At 45.9% G+C, this 15,361-nt stretch overlaps 1 protein-coding gene across 1 annotated transcript in view; it reads left to right on the forward strand.

Moving 5' to 3' along the window:
* Window positions 1-14,183: 14,183 nt before the first annotated feature.
* SLC12A4 (solute carrier family 12 member 4) overlaps window positions 14,184-15,361 on the forward strand; it is a 54,209-nt gene continuing 53,031 nt past the window's right edge. Inside the window, exon 1 of the mRNA XM_026714136.2 lies at window positions 14,184-14,725. Coding sequence (XP_026569921.1) covers window positions 14,569-14,725 — 157 coding nt within the window. The 5' untranslated portion in view covers window positions 14,184-14,568. The remainder of the gene's footprint in view (window positions 14,726-15,361) is intronic.

Consider the following 15,361-nt stretch of genomic DNA (forward strand, 5'->3'; position numbering starts at 1 on the left):
GTAGAGATAAAAAAAATCAAGCTAGAGAGTTGGGAGATATTGTGAAACTGACCAGCAGGGATAGTGAAATGGACTAAACTAGGTACTGTGGTTGCTCAGTGGTTAGAGTGCAGTACTGCAGGCTACTTCTGCTGCCTGCTGGCTGCCTGCAATGTGGCAATTTGCTATTGCTACCCTACCTCCTTAACAGGACAACTGTTACAGCCAACCAATAGAATGAAAGCTTTCTTCTATCAAATGGTCCCCTGGAATTTTGTAGCTTAAATTTGCTAGTCCTAAGTCTAAGTGCTATTGCTAATGCTACTGTATGGGAAGCCCTTAAGGATGGCTTTCTTGTTATTTTACAACTGGATAGCTTCATATCTCTCTCTCTCTCTCTCTCTCTCTCTCTCCCCGGGAGCATCATATGGGAACTGAAACAATTCAGATGACTGTCTTGGGAGCTCTAATCAGCACTGATATTTTCACTCTAAATACAAGCCACCTATCACGTATCAAAACCTGCAAGATGAGCTTCACAGTGCTAATCAATGTAGTGACAACAGAACAGAATAACAAGAGTTGGAAGGGATTTTGGAGGTCTTCTAGTCCAACCCCTGCTCAGTCAGGAGACCCTATACCATTTCAGACAAATGACTGTCCAGTCTCTTCTTGAAAACTTCCAGGGATGGAGCGCGCACGACTTCTGGAGGCAAGCTCTTCCCATGATTAATTGTTGTCATTATCAGGAAATTTCCCCTTAGTTCTAGGTTGCTTCTCTCCTTTCCATCCATTTCTTCTTGTCCTGCCTTCCAGTGTTTTTGGAGAATAGAGTGAACTCCCCTTTTCTTTCTGGCAGCCCCCCAAATATTGGAATATTGTTATCATGTCACCCCGCTCCTTCTTTTCACTAGATTAGACATACCCAATTCCTGTAACCATTCTTTATGTTTTAGCCTCCAGCAACAGTACTTACTTATATATCGCTTTATAGTGCTTTACAGCCCTCTCTAAGCGGTTTACAGAGTCAGCCTCTTGTCCTCAACAATCTGGGTCCTCATTTTACCCACCTTGGAGTCAACCTGGAGCCAGTTAGGATCGAACTCCTGGCAGTGGGCAGAGTCAGCCTGCAATACTGGATGGATGGATGGATGGATAGATTGGCAATAGCAATAGCACTTATATACCTCTTCACAGTGCTTTCCAGCCTTCTTTAAGTGGTTTACAGAGTCAGCCTGTTGCCTCCAACAATCTGGGTCCTCATTTTACCCACCTCGGAAGGATGGAAAGACTGAGTCAACCTTGAGCCTGGTGAGATTCGAACTGCCAAATTGCAGGCAGCTGGCAGTCAGCAGAAGTAGCCTGCAGTACTGCACTCTAACCACTGCACCACCACAGCTCCAGTCCTGTGATTGTGATATTGCTGTATCTTTTTATATTTATCTCAGCTCCTTCTCAGCATAATAAAAGTGGAAGGGAAGAAGATTCATGGTGGAATTAGCCTTACCTGCCCCAAGTTTCCGCCAGAGCCCATCCTGAAGCTTGGAGCCGAATGTCTTGCTCAATCCTTTCTGAGAAAGTTCCTCTTTCTGCTGATAACAGGGAGTTGCTACATTTGCAAAGCCTCTTCCTGCTTTGAGCGATGACCTTTTTTTCCCAGGGAAAGTGGTTTTTTTAGAGGGACCTTCAGCTGAATCGCTGGGGAAAAGCAAGCCTTGCGTGGCCAAGTCCTTGTTTTCTTCACTCCTCCTTAGAAAGAAGGAAGTCCCTACATGTTGTTCAATCAAAGCTTGTGAGATTATGTCAGCACTTCATTCTCTATGTTGGCTGCCCCTGCCTCCAGATTCAAATCCAAGTGTGGTTTCAACCGCTTAGGAGCAGGTTATCTCAAGGAACACTTTTTTTTCCCATAAGAACATACCAGACCTAAAGATCATCTGATGAAGTCTTCTTCTGGGTTGGCCCACCAAAGGAGGTAGGGTGTTCCTTTAAAAGGGGTGTGTGTGTCAACCGTTTTCATGGTGATACCCCATTTGCAGAGCCAGTGTGGTGTAGTGGTTAAGGCATCAGGGTACATACTGGGAGACTGGGAGTTTGAATCCTGCCTTGGGCATGAAGCTATTTGTGTGACCTTGGGCCAGGCACTTTCCCTCAGCCCCGGGGAGGAAGCAATGGCAAACCACTTCTGAAAAACCTCACCAAGAAATCTGCAGAGACTTGCCCCAAGTAGTCTCTGAGAATTGCACACAATTGAATAGAAGAATTTTGTTTTGCAGAATTCCTCTCCCAGACTTGATGGGTACCCACACACTTTTGGGGTGTCCCTAAGGCAAGGTATCTTCTAGTCTTCTTTCCTAACTTTAAACTTGCTTGTAGGGACCAAGAATTTGAGGGGTTCAGAAGCAGTATTTTGAACTGGATGGGCCAATGTTCTTATTCTGAAAGGCTTTTCTTTCTTTCTTTCTTTCTTTCTTTCTTTCTTTCTTTCTTTCTTTCTTTCTTTCTTTCTTTCTTTCTTTCTTTCTTTCTTTCTTTCTTTCTTTGCATACTTTATTACAAGTTTGAAAAATAAAGAAGAAAAACACAGAATGAAACCAAATAGCCACAAAGAAATTAAAAACACACACATACAACTGAGAAATAAACATATGAACAAAAGGGGGAAAAACTAAAGCCTAAACATATCTGTAACAAGTGCTAAACCAACCATCAAAAATTCAGATGTACACAAAAACAAGACTCTGTGCTTGTCAAATGCTATGAAATACAGGCCAGCGGGAAACATGTTGCATCATTTTAGGGTGAGCAGCAACAATTACTTCCCTGAAGAGAAGAGTCAATGCCATTTCAGCCAATTTAATTGTACGAACCCAGAAAATTAGGGGCAATTGAATTAACAATGGTCAGGCAAACCCTGCCAAGAACTGAAGGCATTGCTCCATTCAGAGTGCCTCCACAGTCTGCTTTCGCTACTTAGAAGATGAGGAAGGAAAGCTGCGTTCGTTTCCTTTTTTCATTTCTTCATAAAAAGTTTCTGCTCTTGAAAGAGCCTATGAGAAGCTGAACAAAACAATCTTGCATTGTTCGTTCATTTTGGCTAAGCCAACCATCCTGTTCCCGGTAATGACATTTATTAGAAGCTGGGCTGGGCTGCGTCCAAGAAGAAAGGAAAAAGACCCCCAAATGTCCCCATTCCAACCTGTCCCAAACTTTTTTTGTTTTTGTTTTTTGCTTCAACGTATTAAGAAAAGTCTCCTTCAAGTTGAGTTCTAATCTATATGACAACTGCATCGTTGTAGGATTTGGGGCATTACGATGAGGTGGATGTGTGCAATGGCTCAGAAATTAAAGATGCTGAGCTCATCAGCTGGAAAGCTGCCAGCCCAAGCTAAAGACTCGAACTCCACGCAACGGGGTAAGCTCCCATCCCTTGCCCCAGCTCCTACCCACCTTGCAGTTCAAAAGCATGCAAATGCAAGTAGATAAATAGGTACCACTTCCGTGGGAAGGCAACAGGGTTCCATGAGCCTAGGTCCTAGGCCCATGATGGCGAACCTATGGCACACATGCTGGAAGTGGCACACAGAGCCATCTCCACCGGCACACAAGCCATCGCCCCAGCTCAGATTCACTGCGCAGGCATGCACGGCGCCCACCCACCAGCTAGTTATCAGATAGCTGCTGAGCATGGGGGTGGGGCACATGCAGGAGATGCACGTGTATGCACAGAAATGCACAATGTGCATGGGGGGTCACGCATGCATGTGCAGGGGGTGTTGGGGCACCCATGTGCATTGCCTTATGGGTGATGGCATGCATACATGTGTGCGCATGAGGACGAGCAGGTTTGCCATCACTGCCCTAGGCAGAGGTGGTATTCAGCAGGTTCTGGCCGGTTCTGGAGAACCAGTAGTGGAAATTTTGAGTAGTTTGGAGAACCGGCAAATCCCACCTCTGACTGGTCCCGTCAAACCCATCTATCCTCTGCCTCCCAGAGTCCCAGCTGATTGGCTGGGTCTTCTTTGTTTGCTATCAGATGGTGCTCCATTCAAAATCCAAGAAAGAAATACTTAGACTCCTTTAATCAGAGAAAAGATATCTTTTACTGGAAGTCAAGTGGTAGCAACAAAAGAATTCTGAATCTGAGAAAATGGGCGCGTAAATCACATATACAAAGTAATGGCAACGTTCCCACCCCCAATAGTTCAATTGGCTCATCCAATTAAAAGTTGTGTATATCATCATGTGGGCATCTCCAGGTGGTGATGAGGCTTCTGTCCGTTGACCTTGACATAGTTTGATAAAGAGTTGCAGCTGCGCATAGCATAGGATAGAAGCCTAAGCACAAATCTTCCCCCCCAACTTATACAGTTCTGTTTTGTAACACCTCGCTTCCCATAACCCTGCTACTTATGACAGCCGAAAGATGCAAAGCAAAGGGAGAAAATCTTGAAGGCTGACAGTTGCCCTGTGCAGGAGAAGGGAGCTGGAACACAGGTTAGTGGGATGGGGAGGGAATGGGGATTTTATAGTATCCTTCCCCTGCCACACCCACCAAGCCACACCCAAGCCAAGCCATGCCCACCAAGAACTGGTAGTAAAAAATTTTTGAATCCCACCATTTGTAACCCTGGGTTGGATGCCTTAATCGGTACAGTGCATCCCTGGAAAGTATCTGGACAAGTCCAGCAGTGGTCTTGGCAAAATTTTCAGAAGTGCTTTGCCATTGCCATCTGTCTAGGGCAGAGAGAGTGTGACTGGCTCAAGGTCACCCAGTGGGTTTTGTGACTAAGACAGGACTAGGAGTCCCTGTCTCCCAGTTTCTAGCCTGATGCCTTCACCACTACATCACACACTGGCTCTCGCTGCTTGAATTATGACTAGTCCAAGAAAATGGAAGGAGTCTGGAAAAAGAATAACGTCTCAGGGGGTCAAAAAAAGTCAAGAGAATGTTCACAACCAACAGAATTGAAATCTGGCCTCTTTTTACATGTGTCACAGACGCCATCTTGGATTAATCATCATAGGATGCATGAAAGAGGCAGAATTATATTACTATTACAATTCTTAGTATTAAGATTTAGGGATGTGGAAACAGAATAGAACCATCTGGGGGTTAGCAGGGCTAATTTCCATCAGGAATAATTGTGATAAGGCAGAGGCGGGCAGCTATAGCCACTTTACCACCTCAGGATTCCAACTCACAGAATTCATGGCTGACTCGGGAATTCTGGGAATTGAAGTCTATGCAGGGGTGGGATTCTAGCAGTTCACACCTATTCGCTAGAACCGGTTGTTAACATTCTAAGCAGTTCAGAGAACCAGTTGTTAGAAGAAATTACTGGCCTAATCCTTTTTTACATTCTTGGCAGGACCAGACTTCCTGTCTCTGGAAGTTCTCTGGAGTTTTTTTTTTCCTTCCTTTGCTGGTACTTTGCGTGTGTGGAGTGACCATTCAAAGTTACAATGGCACTGAAAAAAGTGACTTATGATCATTTTTCACACTTACGACTGTTGTAGCATCCCCACAGTCATGAGAGGCCAGGCGAGGAGATGCGTGCCTCGATGTGAGTGACATTGAGTTGGCCACGCCCAGCCAATAACATGACCACCAAGCCACGTCCACCCGGTCACATGACCACCAAGCCACGCCCACCAACTAAGCCACGCCCACAGAACCGGTTGTTAAAGAAATGGAATCCCACCCCTGAGTCTACGGGTCATAAAGTTGTTATAGTTGCCTGCCTCTGTGATAAAGGCCAGAACAGAAGAATAGATCAAGGAGGAAAAAAACCAGAAAGAGGCAGAAGCCAGCACCAAACATAAATCAAAAAAGGTTCAAAAGCAGGTTAAAAATAATTCTATCAACTTCTAATTTACGCTATAACTCAAAATTAGCTTTAATCAGGAGCCGGAAACCAATCTTTAGTCATGCAACTGGGGGAAAAAGCAGGAAAGCCATTATATACAGGAAGCCCTTACCAATTCATTTGTGGGCAAGGAAAGGTAAAATTAGATTGAGATCAGATGTAATCAAATGCTGAGCTTTTGATTGTGCTTTTCTTCAAGGCGCGTTCTCAAAAAGCATGAGAAAGTTCTCCACGCGGGATAGCATCCAGTTTTCCTATATTCATTTCCTTTTAAAGGGCAAATCCCTTCCCGATTCAAAGGTATACAGGCAGGGGTGGGATTTTTGAATTTTTTAACAACCGGTTCTGTGGGCGTGGCTTAGGTGGTGGGCGTGGCTTGGTGGCAGGGATGGGATCCAACCAGTATAACTACCGATTCTGTTGCTCGGCGTTGCCCAAGTGCAATTTACGACCCGCTGAGCTGCCCGGACAGCTGAGCAGAGCTGTGGGTGGGTACGCAGCGGTTGGAAAAGCCCCTTTTTCCTGCTTTTTCAACTGCAGCTGTGTCGCGCAAAGCGGCTGAGGTTGAAAATGCAGGAAATAAAGGTCAGCTAAGAACCCGGGCGAGCGGGTGGGGCAAAACAGCAGCAGACATAGAACTGGTTCTCTGTTATGTTCTCTGTCTGCTGCTCTTCAGAACTGCCAGTTCTACAGAGGTGGACAGAACTGGTAGAATCCCACTCCTGCTTGGTGGTCATGTGACTGGGTGGGTGTGGCCAACTCAACATCACACACATCGAGGCACGCATCTCCTCACCTGGCCTCTCATGACTGTGGGGATGCTGCAACAGTCGTAAGTGTGAAAAATGGTCATAAGTCACTTTTGTCAGTGCCATTGTAACTTTGAATGGTCACTCCACACACGCAAAGTACCAGCAAAGGAGGGGGGAAAAAACTCCAGAGAAGTTCCTGAGACAGGAAGTCTAGTCCTTCCAAGAATGGAATGAGGGTTAACGGAGAGGCAGTTTCTGTAAGCAACACCAGAATGTTTCCTTCCTGCCTTCCTTACAGGATTAGGCCAGTAATTTCTTCTAACAACTGGTTCTCTGAACTGCTTAGAATGTTAACAACTGGTTCTAGTGAATAGGTGCGAACTGGTAGAATCCCAGCCCTGTATACAGGTAGTCCTCGCAATCATGTGTTTAGTGACGTTCTAAGTCAGTGGTGGCAAACCTTTTTCAGGTCCCATGCCGATAATTGCATGCTTGTGCGCTCACATGCCAGCACCCAGGAAGCAATGCATGCTGGGGCCCCCACACCCCCTCTGCATGTGCATGCAACCCCTCCACTCTCCATACATCTGTGCATGCATGTGCAATCCCTCCACTGTCTCCATGCATCTGCGCATGCATGCAATCACCCTGCATGCGCTTCACATCTCTGCATGTGCGCATAATCACCCCTTGCACCATCCACCTGCGCATGCGTGCACAATCCCCCCATGGCCCGTGCATCTGAGCACATGCGCGTGCAATCTCCCCATGTTCCATGTATCTCTGCGTATGCACACATGTCTCCTGTGCTCCTTCATTCATGCACACTAGATATCCGACAATCAGCTGTCGGGCAGTGGTGCACAGGCATGCACAATGGGGCTCTTCCAGGCAAGCTGTCGCATGCTCGCAGAAGTGACTCAGCGTGCCACTTCCAGCACGCATGTGCATAGGTTCACCAACACGGTTTTAAGTTATAACCGCAGAGAAAAAAAGTGACTTAGGGCAGTTTTTCACACTTATGACCATTGTGGTATCTCCAAGATCATGTGATCAACATTCAGATGCTTGGCAACTGACTCATATTTGTGACGGTTGCCATATCCCAGGGTCATGTGATCTTTTGGGAGCTGCTGACAAGCAGAGTCAATGGGGAAGGCAGATTCACTTAACAAACTCAATATTTGGAGTGATTCACTTAATAATTGTGTTAAGAAGGGTTGTAAAATGGGGCAAAATTTACTTAGTGACTGCCTGAGTTAGCAACAAAAATTTGGGGGTCAAACGTCATCATAAACCGAGGACTGCTTGTATAGGAATGTGCTACTTATCTGTTATATAAAAGATCTGGGAGAACCAGATAAATGGTTCTTAGGAACTGAGGATTTCATCACTTTCCACCAAACTGCATGGACAGTTGGTCAGTTTCAGAGAGATTTTGTGACTCTTTAAGGAGAAGACGAGTGTCCTTAGGAAAAAAATATATATATCTAGAATCAGATGAAGACCTTTTTGAGAATCTATGTGCCATTCCGTTTGTGCAAAAAAGCCCCAATATTTTTATTTTCATTTTTGCATGTAAGGAAAACAGCAGGATGGAGAAAGACAAGAGTAAGAAAAAGTTATCTGCTCTCTGTTTTTATTGTTATTTTATTTGAGGAAGAATAAGTGAAGGATTTGAGAATTCTTTTATTTTTTAAAAAAAAATAATTTTAAACAACAAACATAAACAAACACTAAACATGCAACACTGAATAAAATCTTCTTTCCATTATGCAGTGTGTCAGTGGGTACATATCTCTTGTGCACAATATCAATAGTCATTCCATCCTATTTTGAGTTACAATTCAAATCATATACAGCTACTATCCATTTAATACCATACTATTATCAAATCATTATCAGACTGTTGTTGCCAATTTATCTCATTTTTTTGAGCAGAATTCAACTATTATAAAGCCTAATTTTTAATATCATTCATTTCCATCAATCAAGCATATCATATTGTAGTAATCGCTTATAACATATCTTTATATTATTTTAAGGATTTGAGAATTCTTTATGGCATATACATTGTCTTGGTTTACTGATTAATTTCTAGAAGCTTGAATTTTTCCAAACACCCTCTTGTATTCCATATTCTTAACCCTTTACTGAAATTCTCCATTTTCCTTTTCCATTCATTTCTTCAGCTCCAGGTCTTCCTTTATTTACGTTCAATTTGCTGGCCTCTGATTGTATTTGCAGAACACTTTAAACTTCATAACTGCAAGCTTTGTTTACCAAAATATCCCAAATGTTATTGCATTTCCACCATGTAATCTCATCATCTGCGTTTGTACAACAAGAAGAACCACCATAAAATAAGACAAGGTTAAAAATTACTCATGTTTGGCCTGTTGTCAAACACACCCATGCTTGTGTCTAATCTGAATTGTCTAGAAAAATGTTAACTCCGTAGGTTAAATCATTCTCATTTAATCTCACATCTCTTCCAGGCAAGGCAGAATGATAAGGAATGATTTCCCTTGCAGGCCAAATAAAACATTTAATCTGCATTGATAATAAATGCAAAGCAAGCAAGTATGACCCTTTTAGAATTATCCTTCCAAAATCTTAGCTTACCGTTATGCACAAATGAGGGGTCTTTGTGTTCTCTGAGCTTGTTTTCTTGCAGATGTTTTATTACCCAAAATAGGGAGTGAACAGTATGAAACATCTGCAAGAAAAAAAAAAAAAAACCAAACTCAGGGAGCCCCCTAGAACTCTTTATTTCAACCCCGAGCTACAGATATTCTCCTTTATCGATAAAAGCAACTACAGGCACCCCTCAACTTGCAACCACAAAACTGAGCCCAAAATTGATGATGCTACGTGAGAATTTTGTGGTGAGTCTTGCCCCATTTTATGATTTTTCTTGCCACAGTCATTAAGTTGTTAAATTAGTAATGCCGTCGTTAAGTAAATCTGGTTTCCCCATTGGGTTTGCTTGACAGAAGGTTGCATAAGGGGGTCATCCGATCCTGGGACCAGCAGTGGGATTCAAAATATTTTAACTACCAGTTCTGTGGGCGTGGCTTGATGTGGCTTGGTGGGTGTGGCTGAGTGGGCGTGGCAGGGGAAGGATACTGCAAAATCCGCATTCCCTCCCCACCCCACTAACCTGCTTTCCAGCTCTGTTCTCCTGGGCAGGGCAACCAAAGAAGAACCAGCCGATGGGGGCAGGGCCAGTCAGAGGTGGGATTTGCCAGTTCTCCAAACTACTCAAATTTTCCACTACTGGTACTCCAGAACTGGTCAGAACTGGCTGAATACCACCTCTGGTGGAAGATCATTAAAGAGAGATCCAACCTAGATCTAAGGAGACATTTCCTCACACTGAGAACAACTAATCAGTGGAAAGTTATTCGGTGTTCTGTGTCCTTCCTTTCACGGCCTCTCCTTGTCTCTCAAGCTTAGAGAGCTAATGCTGACAACCCTCTCCGTGGTTAATGTCACATCGATGCAGACGGCCCTCAAAATGTCAGAAGTCCTCAAGGAAATAACGTACAGGGGCAAAGAGCTCTCTTCTCCTGCACAGGTGAGCAGGCAGCCGAGAAGGTGCCTTCTGACCTCTGGATAAAGCAACCAGTGGTGGCATTCAAATTTTTTTTACTACAGATTCTGTGGGCGTAGCTTGGTGGCCGTGGCAGGGGAAGGATACTGCAAAATCCCCATTGCTTCCCCACCCCACTAACCTGCTTTCCAGCTCTGTTCTCCTGTGCAGGGCAACCAAAGAAGACCCAGCTGATCAGCTGGGACTCAATGGGAGGCAGTGAGATGGGGGCTGGGACAGTCAAAGGTGGGATTGGCGGCATTGGCTGGTTCTCCAAACTACTCAAAATTTCCACTACTGGTTCTCTAGAACTGGTCAGAACCGGCTGAGCATCACCTCTGCCTGGGAGACCGCAACCGTCATAAATATGAGTCAGTTGTCAAGCATCTGAATGTAAATCACGTGACCGTGGGGATGCTGCAATGGTCGTAAGTGTGAAAAATGGTCACGACTCACTATTCATTAATTTAAAATATAAGTAAGGTTCTGTCTCTTTATTTTCCTCATAATCATCATCCTTCTGCTACATTTCTCCCCGCCTTCCCAATTTTCCTGCCTTCATCACATTCCTCAATACAGTTGCCTCTCCTCCCTGGAAGGTGTCAGAGAAGAGTCAGCCAATATGTCCTTTCCCCAAAAATCTGGTTCTGTAATCAGGGCCTCACCTTTACTTTTCTCCCTTAACTGTGGAAAGGAATATCTGCAAGAAGCCAAGAACAGAATGAACGATCTAGTCTAGTCTAGTGACAAGAAAGACCAGGGGAGACAGGATAGCAGTCTTCCAACAATTGAGGGGCTGCCACAGAGAGGAGGAAGAAGGGGTCAAGCTATTATCCAAAGCACCCGAAGGCCAGACAAGGAATAATGGATGGAAATTGAACAAGGAGAGGTTCAAGTTGGAAATAAGGAGAAATTTTCTGAAAGTGAGAACAATCAACCGATTTGCATTAACAGAGGGATACAATCAAGATCAAGTGAGGTACTAATACCACTTTATAAAGCCTTTATAAGACCACACCTAGAGTATTGCATCTAGTTTTGGTTATAAAATTATAAAAAAAGGACGTTGAGACTCTAGAAAAAGTGCACAGAAGAGCAACCAGGATGATTAGGAGACTGGAGACATGAAGAACGGTTGCAGGAACTGGGCTTGGCTAATCTAGTGAAGAGAAGGACCAGGGGAGACAGGATAGCCGTCTTCCAATATTTGAGGGGCTGCCACAGAGAAGAGGAATGGGGGTCAATCTATTTTCTAAAGCGCCCGAAGGCCAGACAAGGAATAATGGATGGAAACAGATCAAGGAGAGATTTAACCTGGAAATAAGGAGGAATTTTCTGACAGTGAGAACAATCAACCGATGGAACAGAAGTTGCCTTCAGAAGTTGGAGGCTTTCAAGAAGATACTGGACAGCAATCAGTCAGAAATGATGTGGGGTCTCCTGCTTAGGCAGGGGGTTGGACTGGATGGCCTACAAGTTCCCTTCCAACTCTGTTTATCTAAAATTTACAAAAATCTGTACGGCACTTTCTTGCAAAAAGAGAGGGGGAAAGCAATTTTGATTTTTTGCGGGGTGGGACTCTTCATCTAAAATTAGCCTGCACGGCTTACCAAACCTGGAGTCCCTTGCAGAGGGAGAATTATCTGTTCAATGTCAAGAATCCAAGATGAGCATTTCCAGTCCAAATTCAAATTACCAAACCGTAATTCACAGTGTTTGGAATGTGCTGGAATTTCTAGCCTGTTATGTACTCTTGAAGCAGTGGCGTCTATGCTGGCTTGGGCAGGTTGTGAGGATGGCTGATGGTCGGACTCCAAAAGACCTCATGTATGGAGAATTAGTGCAGGGAAAGTGCCCGAAAGGGAGACCACAGTTACGATATAAGGGTATCTGCCAGGGGGATCTAAAGGCCTTGGGAATGGACATCAACAGCTGGGAAACCTTGATCTCTGATTGTTCAGCTTGGAGGCTAAAGACACAGCATGACCTTCTCCAATTTGAAGAAGAGACGCTCTTGGCAGGCTGACAAAGGGGCAGTGAAATCTGGGGTGCTGGGCAGGGGTCAGACTGTGTCTGTCCTCAGTGTGGAAGGGATTGCAGTGTCAAATTGGCTTTTTTAGCCACGCTAGATGCTGTTTTAGGACCTCTTTTCAGAGCACGATACCATAGTCTTTTGAGACTGAAGGGTGCCAATACATTCACAGTGTTTTATCATTAGCTGCATAGCTCAAAGGGATACTTAGAGTGAACATGGATGAGCACAAACCCTTTTTGCATTCCTCTCCCCAAGTCCAATTCAATTTCGGCTTTAACAACAACACTAGAGCGCACAACAGATATAAACTAAATGTAAACCGCTCCAAACTTGATTGCAGGAAGTATGATTTCAGCAACAGAGTGGTCAATGTCTGGAACTCGCTACCTGATTCTGTTGTTACCTGCTCCAACCGCCACTCCTTTACCCTCAAACTATCCACTATTGACCTCACCCCGTTCCTAAGAGATCTGTAAGGAACGTGCATAAGCACACCATCGTGCCTACCGTCCCTGTCCTATTATCCCCAATTATTAGTTCCTATTTCTTGTATTTAAACTTATGTTTATTCTTGTTTCTGTTATATTGTAAGCTTTTGACAAATAAAATAAATAAAATAAATAAATTCAACCCAGAGGAAATTATGTCTTGGTTCACAGATTATACTATATCATGGTTTGTTTGGTAAAGCACACTGGGCTGCTTTTGTAAATGCATAAACCATGATTTGCCATGTTTCTGCTCACATAGCCTGCCGAGCCAAAACCACTAACCACGTTAAGCCTCCCTGCAGTGTGTGAACCCATCTCTGTTTGGTTTCACAAATCGCAAGTAAGGCAGCCCATTGTGTGACTCCTGCCTTAAGTTAGCAAACAGACCTCTCAATCAGGTAAATATTTACCTACCAGTCAGCATGAAGACATGGAAAAGTCTAAATAAAGAGGAGGATGTTGTTATTATAGCAGAATTATTGGCAGCTGAACAGTAGCTGAGTTCACATTCTGGAGTAAGTGCATAACACCCCAAACACAGCTGAGTTCACGGTCTACAGTAAATAATCCATCTTATGCTGAATAAACCCTAATCAGCTGCAATCACATAACACCTCAAACCCAGCATTCACACTCTGGAATAAGCCATGGTGTGCTGAATAAACCCTAATCAGTTGCATTCACACAACACCTTAAACCCAGCATTCACACTCTGGAATAAGCCATGGTGGGCTGAATAAACCCCAATCAGTTGCATTCATACAATACCCCAAACACAGCTGAATTCACGGTCTATAATAAGCCATGGTGGGCTTATAAACTCCAATCAGTTGCATTCATACAAAACCTCAAACAGATGAAACTGAGTTGACACTCTGGAATAAGCCACGGTGGACTGAATAAACCTCCATCCGTTGCATTCACACAATACCCCAAACACGGCTGAGTTCACTCTCTGGCATAAGCCACTGTGTGCTGAATAAACCCCAATCAGTTGCATTCACACAACACACACACATCCCAACGAGCCAGAGCTTATTTATTTTTATTTATTTATTTTGTCAAGCAATTATAAGATAACAGGTATAAGTATAAACATAGTTATGGATACATGAAATGGATACATATACGAAAAATAAAAGAAATAAAATAAACCATAGGACAGGGACGGTAGGCACGTTGGTGCCTTTGAGGCGTGCAAACTTCCACCCTGGGCTCGCCGGGCTAAGGTTCAGGCTCGCGCTGCAAAAGCGAGCTCGTCAGGCAAGGGGGACACGTGAATCCAGCGCGCAGGGTTGCGAGGGAGACGACCCGGGTCAACTTCACCGAGTTTGGGCAAGGAAACGTCTGCAAGGGAACAACCAAGAGAGCACCAAGAACACACACCCCCACACACCCCCGGCGGCAACTCTGAGCGGCGGGAAACTTTTTTCCCCCCGGGGCCAAAGTGAAGGGCGCGCTGGCAGGGGCGAGCGAGGCGGACCCTCGGGGGCTGCGCGTCGGAGCCCGCCGGCTAAGCGGCTCTGGCCCTGGCGCCGAGCCGAGCCGGAGTCCCTTTTTCCCTCCTTCTCTCCCTCCCTCCTCCGGAGCGCTCTGGCTGGCTGCTCTGCAGTCCCTCGGAGCGGGAGTGGGGGGCGTCGCCGAGCCGCGCTTCCTGGGAGGAAGTGACCCAAGGCCGCTGGAATGCCAGCCTGGCTCGGCCGAGGCTGCCGCGCCGCGTCTCCCGCTCGCCTTGTCGAGCTGCTCCGGCTAAGCCCCGGGCGCGGCGGACGGAGAGCCAGGCGGGGACGGCAGGAGGAGGAGGAGGAGGAGGAGGCGGCGGCTCTTCCGACGTCCCGCCGCGGCCATGCCGCACTTCACCGTGGTGCCGGTGGAGGACCAGTCGCGGGCCGGCTACGATGCCTTGGAGGGGCTCAGCTTGGTGGACTACAGCCAGCCCGGGGCGGACGGAGCACCCCGAGTCTCCGGCCAGCGGGATCCCTACGACTCGGTCAGCTCAGACGGTGAGTGGAGGCGGGGAAGCGGTTGGGGTCGGCTGGATAGACACGCTTCCCAACGCCCCCGGGGCACTTCGCTTCGGCGCTCGGTGGCGCGGAAGGGCGCTTGGAGAGGCGCGGCTGCGCTTGGAGAGGCGCTTGGCCAGCTCTGGAAACGGTGCCCGAAGTGGCTTGCGAGGCACTAAGCTTGCAATCCCGGCTTGGGGGGGACCAGGAGACAAGAGGTCTCTGAGCGTACGCAGAGTTTTAGAAGTGGCCCAGCTGCAAAGGAAGGCGGGGAGACGCTGGGTGGAGTTCGGCATGCGGGGCGCGTAATTTTAAGGGTGGTTTCCTGAGCGGAATTGAGTCAGCTACTTCTTCTAGGACACCCACGCCAACTCTTTCCTAAATTAGCATTTCTGTCCTCCCCCCCCCCCTAAGGGTTTGGACTACAGTTCCCATCCTTTGGGAGATGCTGGGTGGGTAGACTCGCCCAATAGCTGGGGATCTTGGTCTTGGGAGGAATAGGGGTTATTCCAGCTGGAGCGTTTTTGATTGCTCACTTGTTTAAAAGTTGAGTGCTTATAGTTTTGATTATAACAATTGTGGGAGAGGAGGAGGAGGAGGAGGAGGAGACAAGGAAGAAAAGGGATGGGGAGGTGG

This window comes from Pseudonaja textilis, chromosome 11, assembly GCF_049901715.1.
Source record: "Pseudonaja textilis isolate UNSWEBS1 chromosome 11, rPseTex1.2, whole genome shotgun sequence".
NCBI classification, from domain to species: domain Eukaryota; kingdom Metazoa; phylum Chordata; class Lepidosauria; order Squamata; family Elapidae; genus Pseudonaja; species Pseudonaja textilis.